The sequence below is a fragment of the Ruditapes philippinarum genome, unplaced genomic scaffold (assembly GCF_026571515.1).
Source record: "Ruditapes philippinarum isolate M1 unplaced genomic scaffold, ASM2657151v2 ctg1527_1_1_1_1, whole genome shotgun sequence".
Lineage (NCBI taxonomy): Eukaryota > Metazoa > Mollusca > Bivalvia > Venerida > Veneridae > Ruditapes > Ruditapes philippinarum.
The window spans coordinates 183,432-211,032 of NW_026865870.1; the positions used below are offsets into that span (position 1 = coordinate 183,432).

At 32.3% G+C, this 27,601-nt stretch overlaps 2 protein-coding genes across 12 annotated transcripts in view; one reads left to right on the forward strand and one right to left on the reverse strand.

Annotated features, from left to right (window-relative positions):
- The window catches only part of LOC132730605 (nucleolysin TIAR-like), a 159,581-nt gene that overhangs the window by 125,455 nt on the left and 6,525 nt on the right, over positions 1–27,601 (forward strand). For 5 of the 11 annotated variants that reach the window (XM_060716566.1, XM_060716572.1, XM_060716570.1 and 2 more), the window contains 8 exons: positions 3,031–3,142; positions 5,171–5,263; positions 13,811–13,895; positions 16,524–16,674; positions 18,431–18,588; positions 19,136–19,221; positions 23,174–23,232; positions 26,465–26,508. In XM_060716566.1, coding sequence (XP_060572549.1) covers positions 3,031–3,142; positions 5,171–5,263; positions 13,811–13,895; positions 16,524–16,674; positions 18,431–18,588; positions 19,136–19,221; positions 23,174–23,214 — 726 coding nt within the window. In that variant the 3' untranslated portion in view covers positions 23,215–23,232; positions 26,465–26,508. The remainder of the gene's footprint in view (positions 1–3,030; positions 3,143–5,170; positions 5,264–13,810; positions 13,896–16,523; positions 16,675–18,430; positions 18,589–19,135; positions 19,222–23,173; positions 23,233–26,464; positions 26,509–27,601) is intronic. The other 6 variants (XM_060716564.1, XM_060716563.1, XM_060716569.1 and 3 more) reach the window with 6 other exon arrangements.
- LOC132730607 (uncharacterized) lies at positions 8,595–11,313 on the reverse strand. The gene is made up of 2 exons (XM_060716573.1): positions 10,388–11,313; positions 8,595–8,721 (listed from the first exon to the last, which is right to left on the reverse strand). The coding sequence occupies exon 1, from the start codon at positions 11,260–11,262 to the stop codon at positions 10,393–10,395; it is 870 nt and encodes a 289-aa protein (XP_060572556.1). The 5' UTR covers positions 11,263–11,313; the 3' UTR covers positions 8,595–8,721; positions 10,388–10,392.

Sequence of the window (27,601 nt, forward strand, 5' to 3'; positions counted from 1 at the left end):
GAAAAAAGTACTGTTATGACCACTGACATAGTTAAAGTCATAGTTTTCACAGACAAGGCATAATTATGCAGAGGCAATAAGGCAAGAAACAATATATGTGATGAAATAGTAAACTGAGATTCTTTGAGTTTTTTTCATCAAGTATATAAAAAGGGAATGACATTTTCTAAGTCTCCTGGAATAGGGAGAATAAATTGTTGATTATCCGGTCAGTACATCATGACAATGGCTAGTATAATGAATATCTTCTCTTTTCTATCTTATTAAGTACTGAAGGTCCTATTACATCCTATATGTGAAAATATCACAAAAAAGAACTTATCAAATCTTTTTAAAATTATAAATTCTAGGTAACTGTTACTATTGTAAAGCAATGTTCATTTTAATGTGTCACATACTTTTGCTGATAGTTCAAAATTTCCACTGAAATGGAAAAAAAAAATTAAAAAATTTGACAGGATAATTATTTTCTAAGGATAAGAATGAGTCCTTTAATCACATTTTCAGTTTTATAAGATTGATGAGGGGTTCAAAAGAAATTTATTCTTACTTTATTTGAGTTAATTTGATTTAAGTTTTTGCTTTCTTAAACAAACAGATGATTTGAAAGAAATAAGCGCAATGTTTTACGATGTTGGTTTTTTTCTCTACAAGATTTGACATATTTTGTCTGTCTCGTGTCAGATTAGCAAGAAAAATAGCTTGCACAAGCCGTAAGGTTAGGTTAAGTAGATGCCAAAGGAGTAATATGTATATTGCAAGTTGTCGCAAGCAGAATTTCTGGGACAGGCTAATTTTCCCCGAAAGTCAAATGCAATGTGTATTTAATTCTCCAAATATCCGTAATGATGATGTATAGCCTGTTGGTTCAGGCAGGTTTATAGAAAATGATGACACGTGTTCCGCCAGCGTACCATCCTTGAAAATTGGTTGACGCCACAGGAGACAGTGTAAATTACAAAGATTACCGGCTTCTTAGTTCGGCAATGACATAATGACGACAAGAAAAATAATTGAATTGTGATTTAGATCAGCAGACTTTTGGAGGTGAATTGAATATCTGACAGTTTTACATTCCATTTTCTTCAATTTAAAAGAGATGTTCAGCTCACTTCTACATCTCTTAGTGAGTCGTTCTTGTCTTCGTAATATCCCTACAAGAAAAGTTTGAAATTGAAAATTGTCGGAATCAATTTAACGCGAGTTCCATTACATTCTATCAAATTGCTCATCCTCCTGGTGTTTTTTTGCGTTTTTTTTGTACATCTTCATGAAACTTTAACAAGCTCTGGGATAAATTCCTATGTCTTCCACAAACAAAACAATATCTGTAGCAGTAAAGAAAGATTTTTGTGTTTGAATTTATCTAGAAACAAGTCATCTAATATAGTTTGTTACGATCCAGTAACCTTATACCGGTATTTAATTAAATTAGTGATTTATGGAGCAGCGTTGTTTAGTCAACGCACGGTCATAGAGTAATGAATGTTTCACGGTAATATTCAGTCTTAATCACTGGGTTTTCATTCACAGAAAGAGGTAAAATAAGGAAATGAAAATTGTTATATTATTTCACTTCACATAATGGAACTTTTGAAAGCATGATTACTTTTAGTATTAAATATTATTAAGTTTGTTGGAACTCATATGTTCATAGTTATACGAATATAGAGATATTTTAATAAAGGACTTTGTAATTGCAATTTAGATTTGAATTAAAAAAATAATATTACTTTGTCTGGGGAAAAGTTAGTGGGGGGGGGGGGATGGAAGGGTCATAAAAATGCCTATTAGTAACATGAAAGGATACAGTCAAGATGTAAGATTTAAAAAGAAATGTCAAAAACAGCTTATTTAGGCCTTAACTACTAGAAGCAAGTTAGAATTACTCATGAAGCAATAGGCATGGACCTAATTTACATGTATTGACTAAATTAAAGGTCTATGTTAAATTGAAAATACCAGGGATTTTTTTGGAAATATAAAATGAGATGAAAAGAAACTCTAAGACGAGTCTGCGTTCTTTGAACTGTTGGAAAAGTAGACACTATTCCAAAGGATATACTTTTAAGATGTGTTCACACCAATGCTATTTCAACAAATGCAGACTAAGTGATTGAAATAAGCTTGTAGTTTTCCTTAAAACCAACCTAGAATAATGAAAATTAAATTTTTAGAGGAAAAGTTTGATGATCCTTTTCTGTTAAATTTATGCCCTAAACTTTCTACAGATTATATATATGATATTATTGGGTGGTATGAAGAAAGGAGCGAATTTCCCCGAGCCTCTGTAGCATTGAATACCTTAACCCTTTACCCTGCTTGAACCAGAAATGCCGCCAGTATAGAGCTGGGCCAGCGTGCACAACCTGTCTTGCCTGGCTTGATACTCTTAGTAGCTCAATTTGTGTCAATTGATATTGAAATCTCCCTGAAAGTTTGAATGGACAGTGTTCCAAACTAAAAAAACAGAGCAATCCATTTCAGAAAGTCAGCAAGCTTATGGTTAAAAAGATAGGACTTATTATTATTGATTTCTCAAAGATAGCATATCATTTATCAGTCTGTTGTTTTCCTCTTCATAAACAGTTTATGATTACATATATCGTTGTCCTAAACTGATGGTTATATATTTTGTATGATAAACGTTATGGTTATAGACATGGTAGATAAAATTCATGGATGTAAAATTGGTTAATAAAATTTATGGTTATATGAAAGTGGTAAATAAAATTAATCTTCTTTAAACAAGGCTAAAGACACGGTTATTTTGTATGTTGGAAAGCATTGTTAAATTATAGATCAATGTTGTTGTTGTTTAAATAGACTGTTATAGTTTTCTTGGTATGTGACCTACCCGGGTGCTTGACACTGCCTGAAATAATGTACATAAGCTGCACATTTAGGGACTATCTGGCACAGCCACCATATTGCATCTCAAGCATTGATGTGACTTAAAATTTGACCCCATCGGACCCCAATTCCAGCACCTCAAAATAAAAAAATTCAAATTATTTTTTGTTATTTCAGGATGCAGAAACAGCGATATCCAGTATGAATGGACAGTGGTTAGGGAGTCGACCAATCAGAACAAACTGGGCCACAAGGAAACCTCCAGCCCCGCCCACTAAAGAAAATCAATGTAAGATTTTTTTACGCAATTTTTTTTTACCAAGAAGAAAGCAGTACAAGTATGTCAGTTGTAAAAGCTTAGGCCAGTGCTACAGAAACCATTTGCCGTCAGAATATGCATGGTCTTCTTCTGTTTCTATAGAAACCCATCACATGATGTCAGTGTATATGTTAAACTTACTGTTAAACAGACAATTATTTTTTCATTTGAGTTCGATAATACATTTTTAGGAGTCTGCATTTTTTTCTCCCTTAAGAGTCCTAGTCAACTAATGTATTGATGCGGGCATTCTTAGAAATATATGCTAATTTTTACGATTGTTGCGATGAAATGGCTGATTATAGAATCGTCTGGGAAACTTCAGTTTATGTAATTGTGATCACATCGGTTTTTTCTGCCGTTTAAACATTCATGCTTGATAGATGCTTTTTTTTTGTGTGTGTATATATTAATTTTATGTTTTCTAAAAGGGTAAAAAAATATTACTTTCAGATCAATCAGTGTTAAATGTTAAAAAGGTTTTGTACTATTTTATTGGGGCTTTTAATCTGAACTATCTAAGTCGAAGTTAGTTTATATATTGATGCTTTTATGATGAATGTTTTAGCTTTTATGAAATTGATTTGTTCTGCATTGAATATGGAGGGGTCTATTGTTAGGGAGCAGGGGTCAGTATCAAAATGTTTAAATTGTACAACCAACTGCATGGAATCGGGTGTTATTTCTTTTAAGGATGTCAATATTTAGTTTTTAATACTGAACACAAAAAAAAGAAGAAAATCAGTAAAGCACCTGGTCAGACAACATTGATGTGCCACTGACCGGTGACATAGGCCTGTATTTATCACTGCAGTCATTTAAGAAGTAAAATTTTTGTTTTGTGTTTATGTTACTTAATTTTCCTGAGAACTAAAACAATATTCATTATTCACATACAAATGTTTGTTCCAAATTTTACCCTTCAAGTGGAGCAAGATTTGCCTTGAGGTAGTTGGAAAAGATAAAGGTGACTTGGTGCTGCCATATAGTAAAATATCTCGCCTATAAAGACATAAAAATGTACATTCATTTTGGAAAAAAAAACAGAGGAGGGTATTTTAAAATCTTCTATTCCAAACAGCAGGGAGAAAAATTGGCCACAAGATTAGAGTGTGTTTTATATCATTCCATTGTTTTGTTTTAATCTGGAATGTCGAGCTAGTATTGCTGTAACAAATGTTAGCATGCGGAAAGCTTAATATGCAATCTGCGACTCTTTAATTCAACACGTTTTTTGCACTTCTGAGAAATTATTGGAAACCTCGTAATTAATTTTGCATATAAATGAAGCAGTAAACATGGCAATGTGAAACTGTCATTATCTCCCCGTTTTTCACAATGCATTCGGAGAAATTTCTCCTGAACGGCCATTGACTTAAATAGCACTTGTTATCTTGGGTTTCCAAGTGTAGAAGTTACTGTTTGTACAACAATTACATGACATTTCAACACCTTTAAGTTCGCTCTAACATAAAATGGCAGTTATCAGTTTTGTTGGTTTTTGGATCGTTTTTTTATATTGAATGAAACTTTATAGAAAAAAAAACATAGAACATTATCATCTTCGCAATTTCAGTTGGATTCATTTAATTATCTTCCTTTTGAAAATAATAGATCTACATGTGATGTAATTTACATGTGATGTAATTTACATGTGATGTAGTGATGTAAAATAATTCTTTAACCTTTACCATTATAAATATCTGTAATGGTCTTAACCATCTTTAAAATCTAGACAAAACCATTCATCATTTGAGGGTAAGTTTAAAAATAATACAGCAGATACATGTAGTGCACTGTCATTTGGTGTACAATAATTATTATTGTTGTTTATTTCTGCTACAAACATAATGTGTGTTAGTTTATATGTTTTTGTTTGATAGACAATTTTTTATTAACTTTTTTCCAGCTTTTATAGCTAAACATATAGAATTCAAGACAAAAATGAACAAAAAATAATGATAAATTATTTAACAATGCAACTTTTTATATTTTCAGTTGTTAAACAGTTGAATTTAGACGAAGTTATGAGTCAGTCAAGTCCGACCAACTGCACAGTTTATTGTGGGGGTATTATAAATGGTTTAACAGGTATGTGAGTTGAATTTTTTAAACAAAATAAGAAAATCCTGTACAATTGTTTGTGGTTTGATTTTTAAGGTTCATGGAAATGTTGAAGAATTTAAAACAGCTTCTTCTCAGTATAACTATTATAAGTTTCATCTTAGTTCTACAGATAGTTATCTTTTTTGGAATCAGCTTGCCAAATTCAAATTATTCCCCATTTACACGCCTAAGCCAAACTCCAATCTCTCTCCCCTCTGCAATCCTTACTCTCTCTCTCTCCCCCCCTCCCCCTTGTGAGTGAAAATATATACTTGTAGAAGGTTACACAGACTTGGATAAATCAGTTTGTTTTCACAGAGAATAAATAAAAATTTTGGAAATATTTTCCAGAAACAGTTTAATCTAGCTTTTCTTTTCTTGCAAAATGCACTTGTTAACTTTTTGCGCAAAACAGGTAAATCTGGTCTAGAGTTTTCCATTTTGCTAAAAGCATTGTTGAAAAAGCAGCTTTTCAGCTTTAGTGTTGAAATAAGTTGAATGATTTATCATCATTATATGATGATATTGAAAGTATAGGTAACCTAAGAACTCTCTCATGTTAAGAGATTGATTTTTCTACAATTATCTCCATACTTGTTATACTGCCTATAGTTACAGTTACGCAGCCTTTGTCTATGACAAGTAAATTGCAGCATGATAAATCATTCTAGAAATAACGTAACGATTCAATGCTTATCACTCTGATACTCTTTTTGACGTGGTTTTTAATTCCTTCCACAGTAAAGGCATTGGTTTTATTATTTTTGTCTGTTTGAAAACCATTCGAAGGTCAAGGTCACTTTTGCACTAAATTTGAAACTGATGGATGATATATTACCATTAACTGCTCTGGTGTTGACATGTGGTATTTCTTCATTTGTTTCTTTTTCAAATTCTGATTTTAACATTTTCAAATGTTAAAATATTTCTTTTTCTTTCCTGCTCAGTATCTGTTTTGCTTCAGTTTTTTTTTTTCAAATTTGGGTCAGATTTTATCGTCCAGACTTGCCCGTTGATTGCTTTAGTAATAGTTATATAAGCTTGACGGACAGTGGCTCAGTATGTAATGATACTACATTATTTACCTATATTCCAATTCCTTCTGTGAACTTAATTGCAAGTGCATTAAGTAGCAGTGTTGCATTAGATATGGCATTAGGACAATGTTACTTAGAGCATTACCATGGGGACAGTATATCATCATGATATTCATCAGAATGCCATGATCTACAGTGCTATAAGTGACAGTATTGCATACAGCAAAGCATTGGGGACAGTGTCTCATTAACAAAAATATGAAAATCTATCACCCATTGTCACATGGATTTGTTTGCATAGTGCCTTTAATGATAGTGCTGCATGCACAAAAGTGGGTTTAGAGACAGTGTGACAATATAATCATTTCATGGATAAGATACTAATTGTCAAATTGTCAAACATGGCATTTTGCCTTGCCTTTCATCATAGATATGAAGTGAAACTATTAACCAGTGTGACTATGTTATATTATGTTTGATTTCCCAATAGGTTCTAGCAAGTGTGCCCCCCTTTTTAGGGCTATAGGGGTGCCACCTTCCCCCCCCCCCCCCTCAACATCTATAACATGATGTAAATAATTTCCCTCTTTGTTGCTGTTAGAAAATATCCTAATTCCATCATTGTCACTGTGCTTATATGCTTATTGTTCCAATTGATAGAATATAATGATATTTAATGTTCTAATTGATAGTGTATTATGATATTTATTGTTCTAATTGATAGTGTATTATGATATTTATTGCCTTAATTGATAGTGTAATATGATGCTTATTTTCCTAATTGACAATGTTACAAAATGCTGCTTTTTGATAATGTGATCATGAACTTACTGCATTCATGGATACTGTAACCTGAAATTTAAAAATTAAACGAGACTTACCTTGGTTAAGTTGAAGTTTGATTTCAATTCTTTGAGTAAGAATTGAGTGAGGGGCTTAACTGAGATACGGTTGCGCATGCGCAGTTCACTCCTTAACAGTGTTTTTTCCCATTAGTAACAATTATAAGAATGTATTTTCTAAATTTAAATTCCTGTAGGGAGGGAGGGTGGCAGTTAAGCCCCTCACTCAATTCTTACTCAAAGAATTGAAATCAAACTTCAACTTAACCAAGGTAAGTCTCGTTTAATTTTTAAATTCTTTTTCGCGAAAGAATTTCGTTTCGGGACTTACCTGAGACTTTAAAGCCTAATGCGAAAAAACACCTAGTCCTAGTGCCTCAAAACACCTTCTTGAAATGGGTCTCTCCCCGTGTTTATTGCCTTATCATAGAATTTAGCAAATGTGCTTTCCGACGACCAGCCAGCTTTCTCTAATATTACTGCAACAGGCACTCCAGAATTCTTTGCCTTGAATGCTGCTGCTGCTCTCACACTATGAGAACCATATTTCACAATGTTTATTCCAGATCTATACATAACAGTTTTAATCCATCTAGAAATCGTGTCTTTTGTAACATTTTTATATGGTTTAACATAACTTAATAACAATTTAGCATTATTTTCAATTCTAACATTACTTGTACGCGCCAAATACTCCTTCAGCACTGTATATATACAAAGTCTCCTATCTGGAGGATAAGCCTTAAATGAAATAAAATTAATGTTATGGTTTGGTCTGTTGTGCTTCAGCAGCCCATCAAATTTAAACACAAACTCTGATTTTAACTTCTTATAATCAGTATAACTAATTAATTGTAATGTCTGTACACGTGCAGCTTGAGTTAGGGCCATGAGCATCACCAGCTTCAATGTGAGATTTTTCAGTGAAAGATGTCTTACTGGTGAAAGCTTTTTCAAATAAATTAAAACTTTATTCACATCCCAAACTTCAGTATAACGTGATTTGTTGTTGGTCTGGCTGCAAATACACCTTTCATGAATCTTATTATTAAAGGATGATTTCCAATCCGAAATCCTTCAAATTGAATTCCAAGAGCAGATAGAGCACCACGAGCTGTATTAAGACTTTCATAACCAAGACCTTTGTTAAACTGATTTGTTAAAAATTCAACTACTTCCTCCAAAGTTGGCGAAACTGGAGTAATCTTCCTTTCAGTACAGTAGCGAAACCACCTGGTAATGTGTGTTATTATACTGTTTTTTAGTACCTGATTTTCCATGACAACATGAATATTTCTGGTAGAGTCCTCTGAAAATCCACGTTTTCTGAAACTATTCCCTGACACTTTTGCAAACTATCAATCTGAGTCTGCCTTCGAGAGGATGAGACATTTGTTGAAGCGTTAATATCAGCAAACCTTTCTTCTTTTGAAAATAAATAACTGGCGTGTCTACCAATATGTCCATAAGCCTTGGAAACCAAGGTTGAGTTGTCCAAAGTGGAGCTATGATGATGCCCTTGGCCATATCTCTTCTCATTTTCTGCACGCATCTTCCTAACAGACTGAAAGGAGGATAAACATATACATTATTCACAATTTTCCAATCTATGGAAAACGCATCAACATAAATACAATCTGGATCAGGTTTCCAAGAGCAATAATTCTTTAATTGTGCATTTAACCTAGATGCAAAACAATCTAAATCTGGGGTACCCCACAAATCACAAATCTTATTAAAAATTTTTCTCATCCAGTTTCCATTCCAGATTATCTTTAAATTTTCTAGAAGCCTGATCAGCCTCTAAATTTTCTTTGCCTGCAATATGTGCAGCAGTTAACCATATGTCATTAGCTATACACCAGGTCCAAATTTCAACAGCAATCTTATTACACTGTAAGGATACAGTTCCACCCATATTATTGATATAACTTACAGCTGTAGTATTATCCGACATTATTTTTACATGCTGGGAAACAACATGTTCTCGAAACGATCGTAATGCATAAAATATTGCTAACAATTCCAATACATTTATGTTAAGAAGCTTTTCTTCAACAAGCCATCTGCCGCCTGTTCTAATATCTTTATATTTAGCCCCCCATCCAAGAAACGAGGCATCCGTTTCAATAATGGTATTAGGGGTTGACCTATTTATTGATCGTGATTGTTGTCTCAAATTGTTAACCCACCAAGTTAGTTCAGTTCTCATTTTATCAGTCACTGGCATAAAAGCATTATAATTCCCAAAATTCTTCTTTTAAATAAAATGTTTTTGCCAACTCTAATTGTCGATAATGCAGTTTCCCATAGTCTACTGCAGAAAAACTTGCAACTATCAAACCAATAACCTTTGCAACCTGCCTTATTGAAGCTACAGATTTATTACATAAGTTTTGACATTCCAAAACAATTTTATCTTGTCTTTCTTTAGGCAAAGTAACTACCATGCCTTCAGAATCAATTATGTTCCCTAAGTAAAGTAATTTTGTTGTTGGAATTAATACAGACTTTTCTTCATTTATAATGAATCCTACCTGTAACATTAAGTTAACAGTGGCTTTGATATTTTCTTCACATTCATTATAACTATCACCCAACAAAAAACTATCATCAATAAATCCAGAATTTACATAGCCCAAACTACGTAATCGTGCATATACTGGTTTCAAAAGTTTCGTAAACAGACGAGGGCCTTCACTAACGCCATTTGCTAAACAGGTATACTGGTAGATTTGTTTACGCCAAATGAAACAAAAACATTTTTGCTGTTCTTCAGCAATCTTTATAGAATAGTATGCATGACGAATGTCAACTGATCCCATTTTTACCCCTGGTGAAATTAATGTGAGAACTTTTTCAAAAGTGTCCATTTTAAAATGTTTATAAGGGATAAATGTGTTAACTTTTTTCAAATTCAAAATCAATCTGTATTCCCCGTTCTTTTTAGGGCGTAAAAATATTGGTGATAAAATTTGACCTTTCTCTGCCTCAACAGGCACTATTACTTTCAATTTTAGAAGCTTTTTGATTTCATTATCAATATGTTGACATTCAAAAGTATCAAATTTATACTGACAAGGAGAAAAATATTTTTGTCCAGAGTTATTAACTTGAAGATCAATATGACAATTTTTAACAATATCATCAAGAATTTGAGGGTCACTTGTTAAATTTTCCCATTCGTTAACAAAATTTGCAAGTCTACCTGCTTGAAAATAATCATTTACCTGCTCTACTGCTTGAATGGCAGCCGAGACCCCCGTCTCTGGTAGTTTTTTGAATCGGTAGATGTACCAACATTTGGATCCGACAAACCTCGGCCCCTCGGTCTCATACCTCGGCCATAACCGCCTCGGAAACGAAATCCTCTATTCAACATTCGGCGGGCAGGACCTCCTCGAAAAGGTCTACGATCAAACATCTTATTACTGATCTTGGAACAGTCCTCAATCTCCTTAGCCGACTTGGAGACATCGTCCCCAAATAAGAATTTTGTAAAAGGTCTAGATTGACTACAAAGATGAGTGTATTCCTTACTCATTTCAGGTCTAAGAAAGTCTTTCCTGGTCATATTAATTTGCTTATTCGCATGACCCAACAAAGCCAGGACATCATTACACTGCTCTATCAACGGACCAAGCTTCCCATCATTCTCCGAATCTAATTTGTCCAACTCATTGACTACTTTAACTAAGAGTGTACCACTTTTAATTACCGACTCTTCAATGTATTGAAGTTTCCTATCAGACGTTCTAGCATTCGGGGAAACCGCGTCCCATATTAACTGGTTCATTTTTACCACCGATAAAGCCTCACAGTTTTCAGGCCTAGCATTGAGTTCATCTTTTGTCAATTTATTATAATGATCCTCATCAAGTCCATTTAGAAATAAGTCATTTACAGTTGACGCTAACACAGAATCAACTTTCGAATCACAAGTTTCTGTGGTCTTAAAACGCTTTGCCATATTCTTAAAATCTACTATTATTATTCTCATCATCATTTTTTCTCTTACTCTGCTCAGGTTGATCATCATCCTGATGGAAATTGTCCACAGACTCATAATCATCATCATAATCATACTCTTCATAATATTGTTCATAATCGTCAACTTTACTTGCTAAACTGTTAATTTTTGTATTTTGTTCCTGCATTTGGCGATCAAAACGAACTTTTTCATAATTTCCAGAAGAGACAAATTTTTATCTTCAGAAGTTTTGCCCAAACTCGACGAGCTTGTACTTGCAGTTTTTTCGGGAACCTTTTCTGACGCTTTCTTCGGCGCTTTCCCTTTATTTTGTTTTTTTCATAACCGCTGCTTTCAGCAGCTTTTTTGTTCGCTTTCTTTGGCATCCGCCATAATTTACGAAGATCACACCACGTGCGAGTCGAGAAAATTCGCCTCTCAACAACGATAAAAAACACAATAAATGTGAATACGTCCACACACCAATATAGAAATAGTTAGTAATTCGAATTAAACTTCGAAATAAAAAACAGTGATAAAACTTATATCGATCTACGACCGATAAAACTTTTAATATTATACGAAACGTGTTTCACTGCGTGAAACGCAACCGGAAAAGTGAACTGCGCATGCGCAACCGTATCTCAGGTAAGTCCCGAAACGAAATTCTTTCGCGAAAAAGAATTTACTGCATAAAGTGACAGTGTGAAATTAAACTTACTGTAGTGTTAATGTTTTTGATATTGATATATGGCCCTGTATGACGTTATTTTTGGACACTTTCTGCCTTTACTGACTGCTTGATCTAGTCTGATATATCCTATATTGCCCTGAGTGACATTATGATATACAAGTTATTGCCCTATGTATGAATTTTCCATGTTACATATGGTAAAATGAAATAATACTATATTTTTTCCAGTACAGTTAGTAATAAGTACTTATTAGCAAGCAATCTGCTGTAAAAGAAATCTTCATTGATACGTTTTGAAATAATGGGATTTGATTTTATCTTCTCCCACCATACAGTAATTGTTGATAAATTAAAGCCGACAATCTGACAGTTGCAGCCATTTTATTTTCCTTTACAAGGCAACTGTTTTTCTTCAAGACAAGTTATAATATAAAAAAAAATTTGCATTGTCACTTTATGTTCATACGGTTATTTCGTAGAGAGATGATAATTAGATATTGGTATCGAACATAGTGTCAGCTGCAGATAACTTCGTTTACTGATGAGCGGAAAAACTGCAAAAAATTAAACTTTTAAATTCAATGAGAGTAAAAACAAAAAGCGAAATGAAGTGAAAAGATGGATATTGACTGGTTAATGTAATTCAGTGGTATATCATTCAACAAAGTTTTTTTTGGTTTCATGTGTTTGCTTTTAAGTATAAATGAAAAGGTTTCAAGCAGGAGGAATTTCAAAAAGGAAAAAAATAGTGCTGAATACTATAACTTTCTTAACTTTGGGCTGTATATATCATCTTTATTCCCAAGAAAGCTACACCTTTATATGTGGTCACACCTGCAGTTGACATGTATTAAATGTGACCTTGGCACCTTATTGACCTTGACCGTCAAAGTGTTGTTGTTTTTGTGTTATTGTTCTTTTTAAATTTAGGATGTTTCATCATAACTGTTCATTAACAGATGTAGGATAGGCATTTCAATTATTCATAGAACATCTTCAAATTTGACCTTGACCTTTGAATGACCTTGACTTTCAAGATCTTTGCAAAATTAAATAAAGTCACCCAAAAAATTATTATGTATGAACAGGTTTTTGAAGGGAGGCTTACCTTGTTTTTCTGATGTAATAAAACGTTGCTTATTAAATGTAGATAAAGGGTCAATACTTAGAAATAATGACCTTTGTTTGACTTTGCCCTAGGTTACAAGGTTAAAAAATACTTCCCTTGCAGGAGGGGTCATTTGTTGTTGAGATTTGACCGTATTTGCTAAATAGTGCAGCCTCATTTGCTATATTCTAACAATGTTTCTGCACTAGAAGTTGATTGTGTAACATGCAAAAGTGAGAGTGATTATATTCAATGATTGATTGTTCAATGACAGTGCTTTGTTACAACTTGATTGATTATGGAATAAGAACTTCCCACTGCTCGCTTGTTTGTAAACTTTTAGTAGAATATAGGTTCTCCGAGTTCACCATTGTTATGCTTTGATCCTAAAAATATCTTTATTCGTCAAATTTGACGTTTTTTCGACCTTATTGCTTTGCTTTTGTTATTCCAAGTGAAATGCCGAAATCTGTTTCCATAATATTATACATGTATTTTTATGTTGGGTAAAAAAAGTTTCCCATAGTTAAGATCATTGGCATATCTGATATAAAGGACATGTGGATTTTAATTGGCGTATATACGTACTTGTTTATATAACACTGATGTCCCTTTTCTTTTCTATGTTTTAGAATATAACACTACTCTTTGTACTTGTTTATATAACACTGATGTCCCTTTTCTTTTCTATGTTTTAGAATATAACACTACTCTTTTTTAAGGCCTCTATTCCTTTCTTGATCATGTTTTAGTTCTCCTTTTATTTAGCATTTCCTTTAAACCTGTATCAATATTTGTGCAATTCCTGTGAAAAAATAGCAATATTTATCAGTATCTTGGTAACAGTTTACAAACATGGAAATATTTTGGTATTTTTTCAGAGGATCTCATTAGGAAAACATTTGCATCGTATGGTACTATACAAGAAATTAGAGTATTCAAAGACAAGGGATATGCTTTTATTAGGTAAGTTGGTGTTTTGAGAGACATCCAGTCTAGTTGTTATTGCACAAAGTATATCTAAATTTGCCTGTATTAGATAATAGTAAAAGAATTATTTACTTGCCCTCACCTCTGAGTTCGAATACGGACAGAAACTTTGGATTCTTTCATGTGAGGAAGCTATTCAGCTTGCTTACGGAACATTGGTGATTCTACTTTGTTATCGTGCCTGAAATAACACATGGAAGGGCACCTAAGGTCTTCTTCCAGTAAAGCTGGAAAGTTGCTACATGATCAATACTGTGTTGGTGGGATGTAAAACCCAACCGAAAGAAAGGGTCATTTTGCTGATATAACTCGGTCTGATTTAGATGATTTTGAATGCACATATATATCATACAATATAATTATAATCTGTTTTGATAAAACTTTAGAGTAATAAGGAAAACATGTGGTGTTATTGATTGGAAACAGAATTTAGATGACATTATCCTCTCTTATTTTAATTTAAATTTCTGATTTATTTAGCTTGTATTTTGTTTCAATCTTACATAAAGAGTTATGAAAGATCACGTCATATATATATTTATAAACTATTGTTTTTTTTCCCTCTGCTTGAAATAGGAGTGTACTTCAGTTGTTCTTGTTTTTACATTCTTTGTATGGGAAATAAACTTTAATAGAAAATATTTTTCTGTTTTTAAAACAAGTGTGTATTGTCATCTTAGAAGAGATTTTGTACTTTTTACTTATATTTTAGTATGTGGCACTGTGACTTTAATAAGAATTTTTTTGAGGTGGTCTCAAAATACACCTGATACTCGATAAAAATGGTGTGTGTCATAAATTTCTCATAATCTAGGTCAGAATTAATGTTTAATTCGCACGGAGCAGGTGCTTGTATAAGAATGGAGTTATTTACTCTGACTTCTGTCTATGTTCATCATGAATATTACATTCTGTACATGTCGTATCGGGGAAAACTCTGTAATTGTGAAATCAGTTTAACAGATTGTCGCTTTTCCCCCCGAGGGAGGAGAGGACGTGTTACATGGCGATGGTGATTATTCTGTAACATACATGTTACATTTGTTACATGGGCCTTATATGTTCCGTTTTAGACATGCCAGCTGCGTCTGCTTGTACTTTTGTATCTATATCAACACGAACAGACGCTTCGTCGGAATATTTATTGTCTTCATACCGATAGATAGATAAATGATAGGCATATCAACAAAATTTATTTTCAGACTGATTTTCCCCGCATATCTTTTTGTTCATTTTGTATGCAGGTAGTTAATCTTTACATCTGTCTAGTGGTCTATTCATGGGAAATGTTATCTTAGTTTTGATGTGCTTTCGTCAGGATTAAAGCTAACAAATGATTCCATTTTCTCTTAAAAAATCATCAGCTTATTATATAACTGTTGATTAGTCATCAACAATTGTTGATTAGTCATCAACGTCTTGTTTATAACTGTCACATCCAGTTAGATAAGTTCCGCAGACTTGCAGTGCTTTGATTTGTGACCTGCCTCACTGTCCATTATTAATATTAATATTTGGGTTTCAAAATACTTGAATTGAAGAGTGAACAATTCATATTCAGTTAATGCTACTCGGATTTTCTAGCTGATTTGGCTTTGTACTGGTAGCAGAACTGTTATTAGTTTATATAGAATTCATTTAAATCTGGTTGCGAAGAAAGCTATAATTTTATTAACACACTCTGGAATCTGTTTCTGGAATCAACCAGTACTGAGCAATGAGTGTAAAGTTTTATGCTCAAGAAAACATTAGTTTGCCCTGATGTGGTTTGAACCCACGCAGCTAGCGATCCTTGGAATACTAGTCTGACCTGTTAATGACCGGCATTGTTATTGCATTTATAACTTGAGGGAGAATTTCACATGCCTTTGGACTATGATTAATGCCTTGAGTTTATGCTCTATTCAATCCATTGAATTATTAGAAATTATACCTAAACTTTTTCAGTGTTAATGATATGAGACTCGGCAAAAGTTTTAAAAAATTCACAGAGACCTGAAATTCACTATTTGATGTTATTCATACATATTACATGTTCCGAGACAGTGCCTTTGGGCATGGACTGAAAACTTTGTTTTCCATAGATCAAACAGAATCTTTATGTTGTATTGATTGTAATGTTGCATTATAGAATTTCCATCAGCAAAAATACAAAGCCAAGTATTTATTTAGTATAATGATGTAAATTCTCTACTGTTGTTTTCTATGTCTGTCAAACAATGTAAAAACAGGCAAAAAGCTGTTAGTGTTGTATGATGTTAACTTTTGTACTGTTTTGTCATAGATTTTCCAACAGTTTGTTATATATTCTCCCAACACTTTTGTTATAGCTAGATTTTCCAACAATTGATTAAAGATTTTCCTACACTTGTCATAAATTTTCCAACAATTTTGTTACAGATTTCCTAACAACTCTTTATATAGATTTTACAACAATTTTGATTTAGATTTTCAACAGTTGTGGTAAAAGACTTTCCAACAAATTCATTATAGATTTTCCAACAATTTGTCAGATTTTCAGACGATTTCTTCATAGATTTTCCAACAATTTATGTCAGATTTTCCAACAATTTGGATATAAATTTTCCAACAATTTTCTTACAGATTTTCCAACAAAGAAAGTGCAGGCCAAGCTATATGTGGTGTTCATGGTCAGGTGGTGAACGAGCAACAAGTCAAGTGTTCATGGGGTAAAGAATCAAATGATGCCCAACAGTCTCAATCCTCTACACCACAGATGATGGGCAGCCAATCAGTATGTATATCCTGTATACTTGACTTATAATATCTTCTTTAAACTAAAAACCATTTTTCTGCTCAATTTCATAAAACAGACTTGTCAAGGTTTCCAAGTTTGAGAACAAAAAAGAATTAGGGGTATCAAGAGGAAAATTTGAAGTTCAGACCAGTCACCAGTGTAAAATCTGATCAGATTGCACATTAGTGCATTCTGGCCTTGTTCTAAATGGGTGGCAAAGGCTATTGCTTTCCTGTTTCAGAAATTCTATAGATTAATACATTCATACTTGTAGAACTATAGTTATAACTAAACCATATCATATTTAATGGAGAGCCTTTTGTCAGATGATCACAGTTACTGACATTTGAATCCGTGTTTATTCAAATTCCCTTGAATTCCATATGTTAAGAAACTATCCTGCTTGTCTATGTAAGATTGGTGGTTATACCAAGATGCTTACTGGTGCCTGAAATACTCCTGTAAAACCTAGCACCTAGAATTTCCTCCACCAGTAAATCTGGAGTACAGCTTTTTATAGTTATTAATCAGTATTGCTGTGACTTAGAGGTCAACATACTGAAGTTATTGTGTGAATGTGCACTAATAAAGCTTTGATTAACTCCATCACAGTTATCTTAAATGTATTGGTCTTAGGTAAGCTGTACAATACACTTATGTTTTCACACTGGCCTGAGTGCATTTGAACCGGAATTACACCAAAGTTGAATAAGTTTTGGTCGTTAATTAACCCATGTCGTAATTGTTTTCTTGTTACCAAGATTCTTCTTAATGAATATTACACCCATGTCACAGTACATAGCCAGATATGTTTTGTTAGTGTCAATAAACTTAAAGCCGACATTACAGGAACAGTTTCTTATGAATTTAATAAGGATATTGGTTGAATGTTATTACAGGGTTGTATTCAAATCAATGGAAAAGATGAGATTGATTCTTTCAATACAATGAATGGCTGTATCTCTCATCCTTAGATAATTGAAAAGATCTTGTGTATAATGGCCTACCTACTCAAAGCCGTTATTGTGTTGTTAAGCATACATTTCACTTTCTTATTGTCTAGTCAGAGATACAGTATTTCAATATATTTGCACAATACATGTGTCACATGACCACTGATGTATCATTACGCAAAAAAAAAAGTCATTTAAGGGCAGAGTTGGAATTAAAATAATTAAACTCAAACAAGAGTGTTGTTTTTACTTACCTAATTGGAGAAGCAATTGATCACTTATGCTCCATGATTTAGGCCAAGATTTCATAAACAGTCCAATTCATTATTGAAATGTGATAGTGAAATCTTGATAGCACTTTTATGTGAAGGAGCTATCCAACTAGCTTACGAAATGTCATAGTTATACTCCTGTGCCAACTTGTGCACGAAAAAGCGTACTAGTTGAGGTATGGTGTCTCTAACTTAAAACATACTTAAAAGATTTTTTTTTATTTAATTTGTCAATAATATATATGTATTTCATAACTTTCCATATTTTTTTGACTGATTCAAGTATAAATAATTTCGTTGCTATTGAAAACTGTATTATAATTATTGGTACAAATAGTTGGTTTATATTCCTATTGAAACATGTACATGTTAATAACAAGAAAAATATCTAATATATCTCTTATAATATACATGTCTTCAATTACAGCCTCAACAACAGTTTAATGGCAATTTGATGGGCAATATTGGATACAACAGCTAATATACAGTGGAATATCTATCTAATTATATTCTTTTCTTCTATTACAGCCCCAACAACAGTTTAATGGCAATGGGATGGGCAATATGGGATATGGCAGCTACAATATGGGTGGCTATGGGGGTTATTATCCCGGCTATGGTGGACAACAGGGTTATAACATGCAAGGAGGAGGAGGTGGTGGATATGGCTATGGATACCAGTACGGGTTTGTATCTAAATTAAACGCCCCGCGGACCAGAGTGTACAAAAAATATACATAATAAGTTTAGAAAGTTTCAGTAACTTAACAAGTAGGATGTACAAAATTTTACTAGTGTAAAGGGGTTGAGTTTATAGTCATAGACATGTTGTATCTGTAACAGATCCATTTGACATAATCTGTAATGCAAAGCTATTAAGAAGTTGTTAATTGTTTGTTATTGGACTGGTGAAAATATTTGTTCATGTATATAAGAATAAAACAGCAATGAAAATATGGTGAACATATTTGGTAACTCCCTCCATGGACATTGTTTGTTTTTCTATTAATGTGAAGAAGATATCTTTCTAACTTAATTATGGAAGGTCGGTGGTTCTATTTGTGTGACGCTTTATACCAGAATAATGCACCTGACGCCTTCCTTCCTGAAAAGGTCGGCAATTTGCCACATGCCAAGTTTTAATAGGAGTTAACCTCAAATAGAAAAAACTAGCATTCTTACCCATTCTTTAGTCAGCCTATGCTAAGTAAGGGTTTATACTTTGTGTTACAGAAGTATGCCAATGCAGGGTCAGTGGGGTATGCAGATGCAGCCAGGCCAGCCAGCTCCAGCGTACGGTCAAGGTGGCTATCAGATGGGTACGTAGATCATCTACCACTCTCTGCTGCTTCCAGTACTGGCAGCATTAACTTTTTTTATTCTTTCATTCCGTTCATTTTATCTACATTGTAGTTTTTTTAACACCCTTTTAACAGTTTTCATAAAGTTTAGATTTTTTCATATTAAAATATAAGTTTTAAGCTCAGTTTCTACCTATTTAACATTTCAGTAAATTTTAGAAAACAAAATTTTAAACTGAGAAATTAACAAAAACTTGATTCAGTTTTCTAAAATAGGGTGAAGATTTAAACTTACATTGAAACTGAGTTTTAAAATGTTGTATTCATTCATCAATCAGCAAATTTAAATAGCATATTGAGCCCTATAGATATTTCTGAAAATGTAATTATCCCTTTTGTTTGTCAGCATAATTCAAAATGTTTTGATAATGCCTTTAACCTAAATAGAAGCTTAAATAATTGCTGAACACTAGCTTGCTTTATCCCCTGTTATAATTTGAACTGGAACTTTTACAGTTCACCAACACCAGAAACACATACTTAGTTTCATCCTCCAATCCCATTTTCTCCCCTTGAGAATTTTGGCACTTTCTATGGTAACAGATATGAACTTTGGGGATACATGTCAATTTTTGTAGAAGCAGTTCTTGTTTCAAATTACTGGGGGAAAAAACAACAAATGTATACATTGCATATTCATGAATGAATACACCACTTTATTTTATTTATTTTTTTGTATTAACTAACAATGTTAAAGATTTGTGGTGTTCTTGTATTTTCCCCTTAATTTGGTAGTTTATTCTTAAATTTTCTGGGTGTAATTCACGATATATTTGCATGGAGAATTCATTTACTATTGGAATGAACTTTTGGCATGTTTCTTTGAGACGTAAGAGATGGTCAGCTGTAAGGTAACTTGTAAATCAAGATAGGTCAGTGTAAGGTAGTTGTGTATAGTTAAAGTATCTGTTTCATAGATAGTGCAGATTTAAGAATATTGTAATATAGTGTAAAACGAGAAGTAATTATGGTAAGTCTTCAGAATTCATACTCCAAATTAAATAACAACATTATATAGGTACAACACCTATGAATAGTATCATGCACTCTTTGTAGGCAAATCTTACATGGTATGAAGGTTTCTGAGCTGTAAGTTCTGATATAATTATTTACAATCATATTTGGTATGCTATTGGTATATAATACCGACAACTATAACAAAATACAGGCAAAGTTTGATACCAGTTGTGTCCGAATTACCATGTCAATAATTATGTTCATGGCAAATTATACTGGTGATTCCTGTTCCTTCAAGTTAAAACTTATTATTTTATACAAAAACAGATGTGGTAGCAATAAGTCACTTGTCTAATGATACATTGTCAGTTAAACAAATACATATATAATATTGTCATGGAGAAAAGAAAAACATCGTCATCACAGGTGTTGCTGTTTTATACATAGAAAATGAAGTTTCTAATGTAAAAATAAATGACTGCTTGAATGTGGACCAGCTGTTGAAGTTATAAACTTGAATTAATCATGTATAAAACTTACATTAAACATGAAAGGAGAAAATATACCAGAAATATGATTAAAGTGGTAAATTGATCTGATGTGATGTAGAAAATACGAGATAAATTCTTGAAATTTAAAAGTACATGTAACATGCCTCCAGAGTGGTAACAAATTGTCAAAAATCTGTTCCCAATCCATAGATGTTTTTAGCAAGTCATATATGACTCAATTTAGTATTTTTATCCAAATATTTCAATCTCATTTCTGAGGAGTTAAGGGCTGTTTTGACTCATTTTAGCGTCCTTAACTAGCTAAGAGCCCATAAAGTGATCATTTCACAATCGTTTTAGCATTTAAAATTCTTATATCAAGTTTATTAAAGATTTGAAAGAAGCTGGAGGGATGCTGCTTTTAAGTAATCAGTAGCAAAGATGATGTAAGTTTGTTAAACAACAAGGACTGGTATAATATGATATATGTTGGAAGTCAGCTAGTATAGGGGTTCTGTAGGTAGCATTTTGAGGATAGGGTATTTGTATCTCATCTCTGTGTGTTTGTGTAACATTGTTTAGTGGAAAAATGAAAATAATCTGGAGTTGGTTGTTGTTAAAATTTTATGTAGAGTTAATACTGTTTTTAGGTTACTTTGGAAAAAAAAATGCAGAATTGAAATTATTTGGTTATATTTGAAGATTCTTGGGGTTAATATGTAACTCCAGTGCTGTATTGGTTTCAAAGTTTTGGTTTTTCTCATCAGTTTGTTTGGGAAAAAAAAAGAACTTTATGTCTGAGTCTGCTCATTCACGTGGTGAAAATGTCATTTACTTGTGTTCAGAATTAAACTGACAGAAATATGTAGAGGACTTGATATAACTAGTGAGTACAGAGTCTGGCAAATCTTTAGAAAATTCTTACTCCAAGATTCGTCTGACCATTCAGTCTTTTATCAAGTTCTTTAAAACTGGCTGTACCTTATATAATGTATCACTTAATAAGAAGTTTTCAGCTTATTTTTCTTCAGTAGCTTAGATGTAGACGTTGTTATAATGTTTTTCAAGATTAGAATATTTGTACAGCAGGTAGTTTGTTTGTTTATTTTTTTTTATTTTATAGTTTTTCTTGCTTTTTAACTCTCACTTGAAACTGTTTCTTTCACTATCTTGATTTATCAATTAACAGCTATATCCTTGTACATGTTAATAAATTTGAAACTGATATTTTTAGAGAAGTTAGCTTAAACGTGGTATCTCTTGGGACTTGGAGAACTAGCTACATCACTTTGGCTATGAAGCCTCAATTTCTTTCAAGGAATTTACACTCGTGTAATTTCAACTTTCCTGTTATTGTCCCTTCAAATGTTTTTGAAGACAATGCTCTGAAAATGGTTTTAAAATGTGGAATAATAGTATTACATGTTTTCCATTAAGACTGAAGAATGAGGAAGTGGAATGTTGGAATAACAAAGTGTTATCTTATTTCATCTGTACATTTTTGACACTTCCGTGCAGTAATGGCTTAACTCTGTATATAATTTAATAGGAGTTAACCCGTTACTGCACTAAGGTGACAATACACTGATTGAATCTCTACCAGTTAATTTTGACATTTTCCAAATTCGTTAAAGAAAAAAAAAACGAAAGAAAAACACCACATCGCAGTATATGTTTCTTGTTTGTTTTGTCATGTACTGATCTCTGGGAGAAATCAAACAAAGGAAAACCGTATGTAACGAATCTCAAAGGAAAAGTTCTGTTTGCAAAATAAATCCTCTGCGGGGAAAGTTTATACATTCTAGGTTAAAGCAAAATGACTTTGCAATATTTTATTACATTTTCTGTTTTCAAATCAAGATGAACGTTTACATTTTAAAAAAAAATTTTTTTTCTTTCTTTTCACTTTGTTCTTATATTGCTGTTGTGTCAAGGGATTGTAACAATTTGATGAATAAAGCCACAGAAATTTGTATATAATAGACTGGAAATGCAGAAGCTTAATGCATATAAATTTATGATTGATATTGACTGTTGCTTATTTGATTTAATGAGAGTAGCACAAAATTGCATTCAGATAGAGATTATTTTAAAATTTTATCGCATTTGCCACGAAGACATAAGCATATTCATCACCAGTAAAAAACAGGCCATAATTCTCATGAAATATACAAAATAATTGAGATGCATAGACTTTCGAAAATAAGATTCCTTTTTTTTTTCACCTTTAATGTACTTTTGAAATTGGTAATAATCCATAGATATTTTACTTACTATTGTTGGAAATTTGTTAAGTGTGATAAATGATTGTTGTTTGAATTTATTAATAGAGAGTAATGCATTGACACAAGAAATGTTTCATATTTTTTATATTTTTTTGTTGTCTTATTATTTTTGTCAAATTATCAAAAGAAAAAGGTTTGAATATTCATGAAAAATGATCGTACAATTTTGTTCTTTAGGGGTAACTAGCCCGCTCACATTGATTAGACCTGCCCCATGATAACACACCCATAGTGTGGTGAGTCCACCTTTATTAATATATTTTTTTATATTTATATTTTTATACAATTTTCTTGATATTATTTTTTTATATACTATTTTTACATACTATTTTTCTCATGGGCAGGTATTTGATTGCATGATTTTATTCCTTTAGATGTTTCGACACATATTCTTTTGTAGATTCTTCATTGCCAATTTTTTTTATTACTCCATCTTTAATGCTTTTTATTTGGTATTTTTTCTTTTGTGCTTTTTTTTTTGCATGGCAGCAAACTCTGTTACTATTAACACATTCTTTTAGTCCCTTTCCATTTTATTCTCCTTTTTATTTGTGCAAATTTTTTCCCTTTTTTTTATTTTAATCAAATCTTTAGCAGTATTTGTTTCACTCTCAAAACTGAAGAAAATACTAAATGTAAACACAACTAGCTGATATGTTTACTTCAGGATAATTACATTTTCAAAGAAATAACGTAAAACACCGCATTTCAGTAATTCAGAATTGTAATTGTTTTTTATCAAACTAACCAGATTTGGCAGTATAATTCCTCTTGCTGAGATATTTTTACCTGCTCAGTGTGTGAATATACTTGTCAAGCTTCCATATTTGGAATTATAAGTATGTACTTTTAACAAGTTCTTTTAACAAATGTCCCATGTAAAAATTACTTCTTTGACAAAATAATGATAAGGTGCATTGCATATTATTTCCTGTGTTTGGCAAAATTACAAAGTAGGTAAATTATTTTGGGGGCAAAATAGCCATGAAATGCATTACTTATTTGGCAAATTTCCAGATAGGTTTGTTACTTTTATGGCAAAATATTGTGTAAGTTCCATTACTTATTTGTGGTAAAATGCAAAAGTAGGTGTATTATTAACTTTATTTGGCAAACTGTAAAGTAAATTGATTACATTGGGGAGAGGGGGAAGGCATTATACTTTAAATGTAAGGTGTGTACATTACTTAATTAGAAGAACATCAAAGAGGTGCTTTTTTGGCAATATGAAGTAGATATCTGCATATTTTCAAACAATTCGAGATAATTGCATGCGATATTGCCACAAGCAGGCTAAAATTTAACATTTCCTGACTTACTAATATCAGACTGAAAAATAAATGAGAAAACATTCAAAGCATGTTTATTTCACATCTGATACATTTACGTGAGAAACAATCTTCCAGAGAATTCGCTCTTAATTTACTTATGTTTTAAGCCAGCAATTTTGAATTTGAATAAATACAAATGTACATTAATAATAAGATTTGAATTGGGAATGTTATAAGAGAAGATATATATACATTGTATGTCTACATATATATAATGAGAATAGATTTGAAATTGTTCCGTAGTCTTATAATGCTTATTCCAGGGGGAAGTCAATAAAATTATATATTTCTGACAATATATCAAAGAAATTTAAACCAAGATTTCGAGATTACATTTTAATTTCATTTATTGCAGATTTATACGAATGGTTGCCATAGCAACATATTTGATTAGAACTTACTCTGTAAGCATGTTTATCCCGAGAGAAGCATTTTTCAAAAATTAATTTCTATCTGATTTGAAAATAATTATAAATCATTAATGATGCATAGAAGTATCCCTGTGGCAAGCTGTTTAAGATATATCACTGTGCCTAGCTAAATAAATTATTTCCCATTTGAAAAATAAACAAAAATATAAAAAGAAATCAGATATTTACAAAATTTGCGAACAAAAAGTAATAATGGGGTGATTTCCATCACATTACTTTTTGTCATTCGAACAAATTGATAAAAATGAAATTAATATTTGATATTTTAAAAACAAACAGTATTAATGTTGTTCCATTTGCGATCATATATAGATATAATAATCTTTTTATTTCAATTCATTCTTAATATTTTCTGCATCAGATTATTCACAATAGTGTTGAGTGTCATTGGTTAATGTCATGTGTTTTGTTCAGTTTATGTTGTGAAAAAATGCGATGTGGTGTTGTCATCTTTTTTACGTTCAAATGAATTCAAAACAAGAAAGCAACAAACCATCACTGTGAGCATTTCATCAAAATTTGGGGTGATAAATAAGTTTGGCTTTATTTAGAGTGAAATGCTTGCAAACAAGGAAAAGAAAAATTCACTCATAGGCAGATGGGGTATATCTTCACCTTAAAGCAGTAACAGGTTAACTCCTTACATAATTTATTAGAAGTTAACCCGTTACTGCACTAAGGTGACAGTATTTATTTACTTAAAAAAAATAATTAAAAACTTGAACTACGAGAAATCAGAGATTTTCATTTCATCCAATACCCATTCTAGTTGTTGAGATTGTATTAGAAAATTTTATACCAACAGTGTCCATATTACTAACCATGTCACAAATATGATAAAAGATGATTAACTGTTTAACCCTTTACCTCATATATACGCGAAACAAAGCACTTTCGACACACACTCCACCACCCCCACCCCCACCCTCTTTTAGGCCTCTAATAGTGAAAAAAGGCCCTATTTAGGCGCCAAAAACTGTTTTTCATTTGAGAAATGTTGTTTAAAAAAGTGACCACTTTTTCGCCGCAACCCCCCATCCAAAAGATACATCAGGGGGTTGCCAGAAGGGGGATGTGCCCCCTTCTGTTTGGGGTTTTTGAAGGGGGGCGGCAGTGCCCCTCATCACCAAGAAAATTTTGGACTTGTGAGAGGCTAAATATGACCCCAGATCGATCATAAGGTAACGTGTAACCAACGCTGAAAAGCATTTGACACTATCTCAATCCATTGAGAAGTTGCAGCACTTTGAAATCAATTTTGATGGAAAAAATCAACGCAAAATAGTGATTTTTGGCAATTTTGAGATGTCCCCTCGTTGCCATGGTAACAGGAAATTTAAGCCTGAGCATGTTGTTACAAAGGCAATGGTCCAGTCAACATTTGTGCCAAGTTTGATTAGTATTGAAGCAGTTTTTATAGTTTTATAGCAATTTGAACTTGTAACGGTAGACATTTCAATGAAAACAGCCATTTTTCACAAAATGCTCATGAAGTAATGGGTTAACTGGCATATTTCTCAAATTAAAAAGATGTGAAAACTAATAAGTTCTTATATTGTGTTAGGTATTTTATATTGGAATTTTTACATGTATATTTTCCTTTTCAGCAGTATTATTTTGCTTCTAGTAGCTTTATACATTTTCTTATATATGTTGTATATTGTGAATTATGTTTTGCACCATTATTTTTTCCCTTTTCTCCACAGACCAATGACAAAGAGCTCAAGACGGCACGGGGCACCCTTCAGAAGTACGTTATCGTTCCCTCGCGTGTTAAACACCTTTGTGTAATTTAATCGTGTGCTACATTGTAATAACACGTTTGGCATATATTTATGTGTAGACTGCTAAAATGATGTCCATGTCTAATATAAACCACTCTTAAACATGAAATTGTCTGATGTATTCTTAAAGCTTCAGTTCATTATATTTATGTCTGATATATGTCTAAGCGTAAAGTTTGTTTGATATTTGCCTCAAACTGAGTCATGCTATCTTAGATATAAAGTTGTTTGATTGCTCTAAAAACCTGAGATAATTCCTTTTCTATGCCTGATATATGCTATAAACCCTGAAATTACTCTTCATATCTCTAATATATTCTATAAACACGGAGGTTAATCTAGCTATGTCTGATATATTCTATAAACACGGAGGTTAATCTAGCTATGTCTGATATATGCTATAAACACTGAGGTTAACCATGCTATGTATGTTATATGCTATAAACACTGAGGTTAATCTAGCTATGTCTGATATATGCTTTAAACATGGAGGTTGACCATGCTATGTCTGATATATGCTTTAAACACTGAGGTTGACCATGCTATGTCTGATATGTGATATAAACACTGAGATAATCCTTCTTTGTATGTCTGATATATAAAAACTATGAAATTATTTTTAATGATATATAAAAACTATGAAATTATTTTTAATAAGTATATTAAAAAAAACAATAACCATGGCCTTTGTGTAGTATTTCATAAGATTATATTAAGCTTTTGAAGAAAACAAAAAAAAAAAAAAAACATGGAGATTTAAATATCAAAGTATCTGACATGATTAAAAGATGGTAATATAAGACAATGGTGATAAAGGAATCATAAAAATTCTTAAAACTAGATAACCTATTATATTTAACTTCCCGGTTACTGATGACATACCTGCATTCACCTTTTATCATTATCATATTGTGCTAGATAGATGACCTTTATATTCTATTTTCATTAATCCTGATTGGAAGCAATTTGGAAGCAATATTCTCATCTTAGTGCAATAACAGTTTATCTCCTATTAAGTTATATAAGGTGTTCATCCATTATGATGATATCTGGTTAGAA

Coding starts and splice junctions, on each gene's coding strand:
- LOC132730607 (XM_060716573.1), bottom strand. CDS start 11,262: ATGAACAATATTATGAAGAGTATGATTATGATGATGATTATGAGTCTG.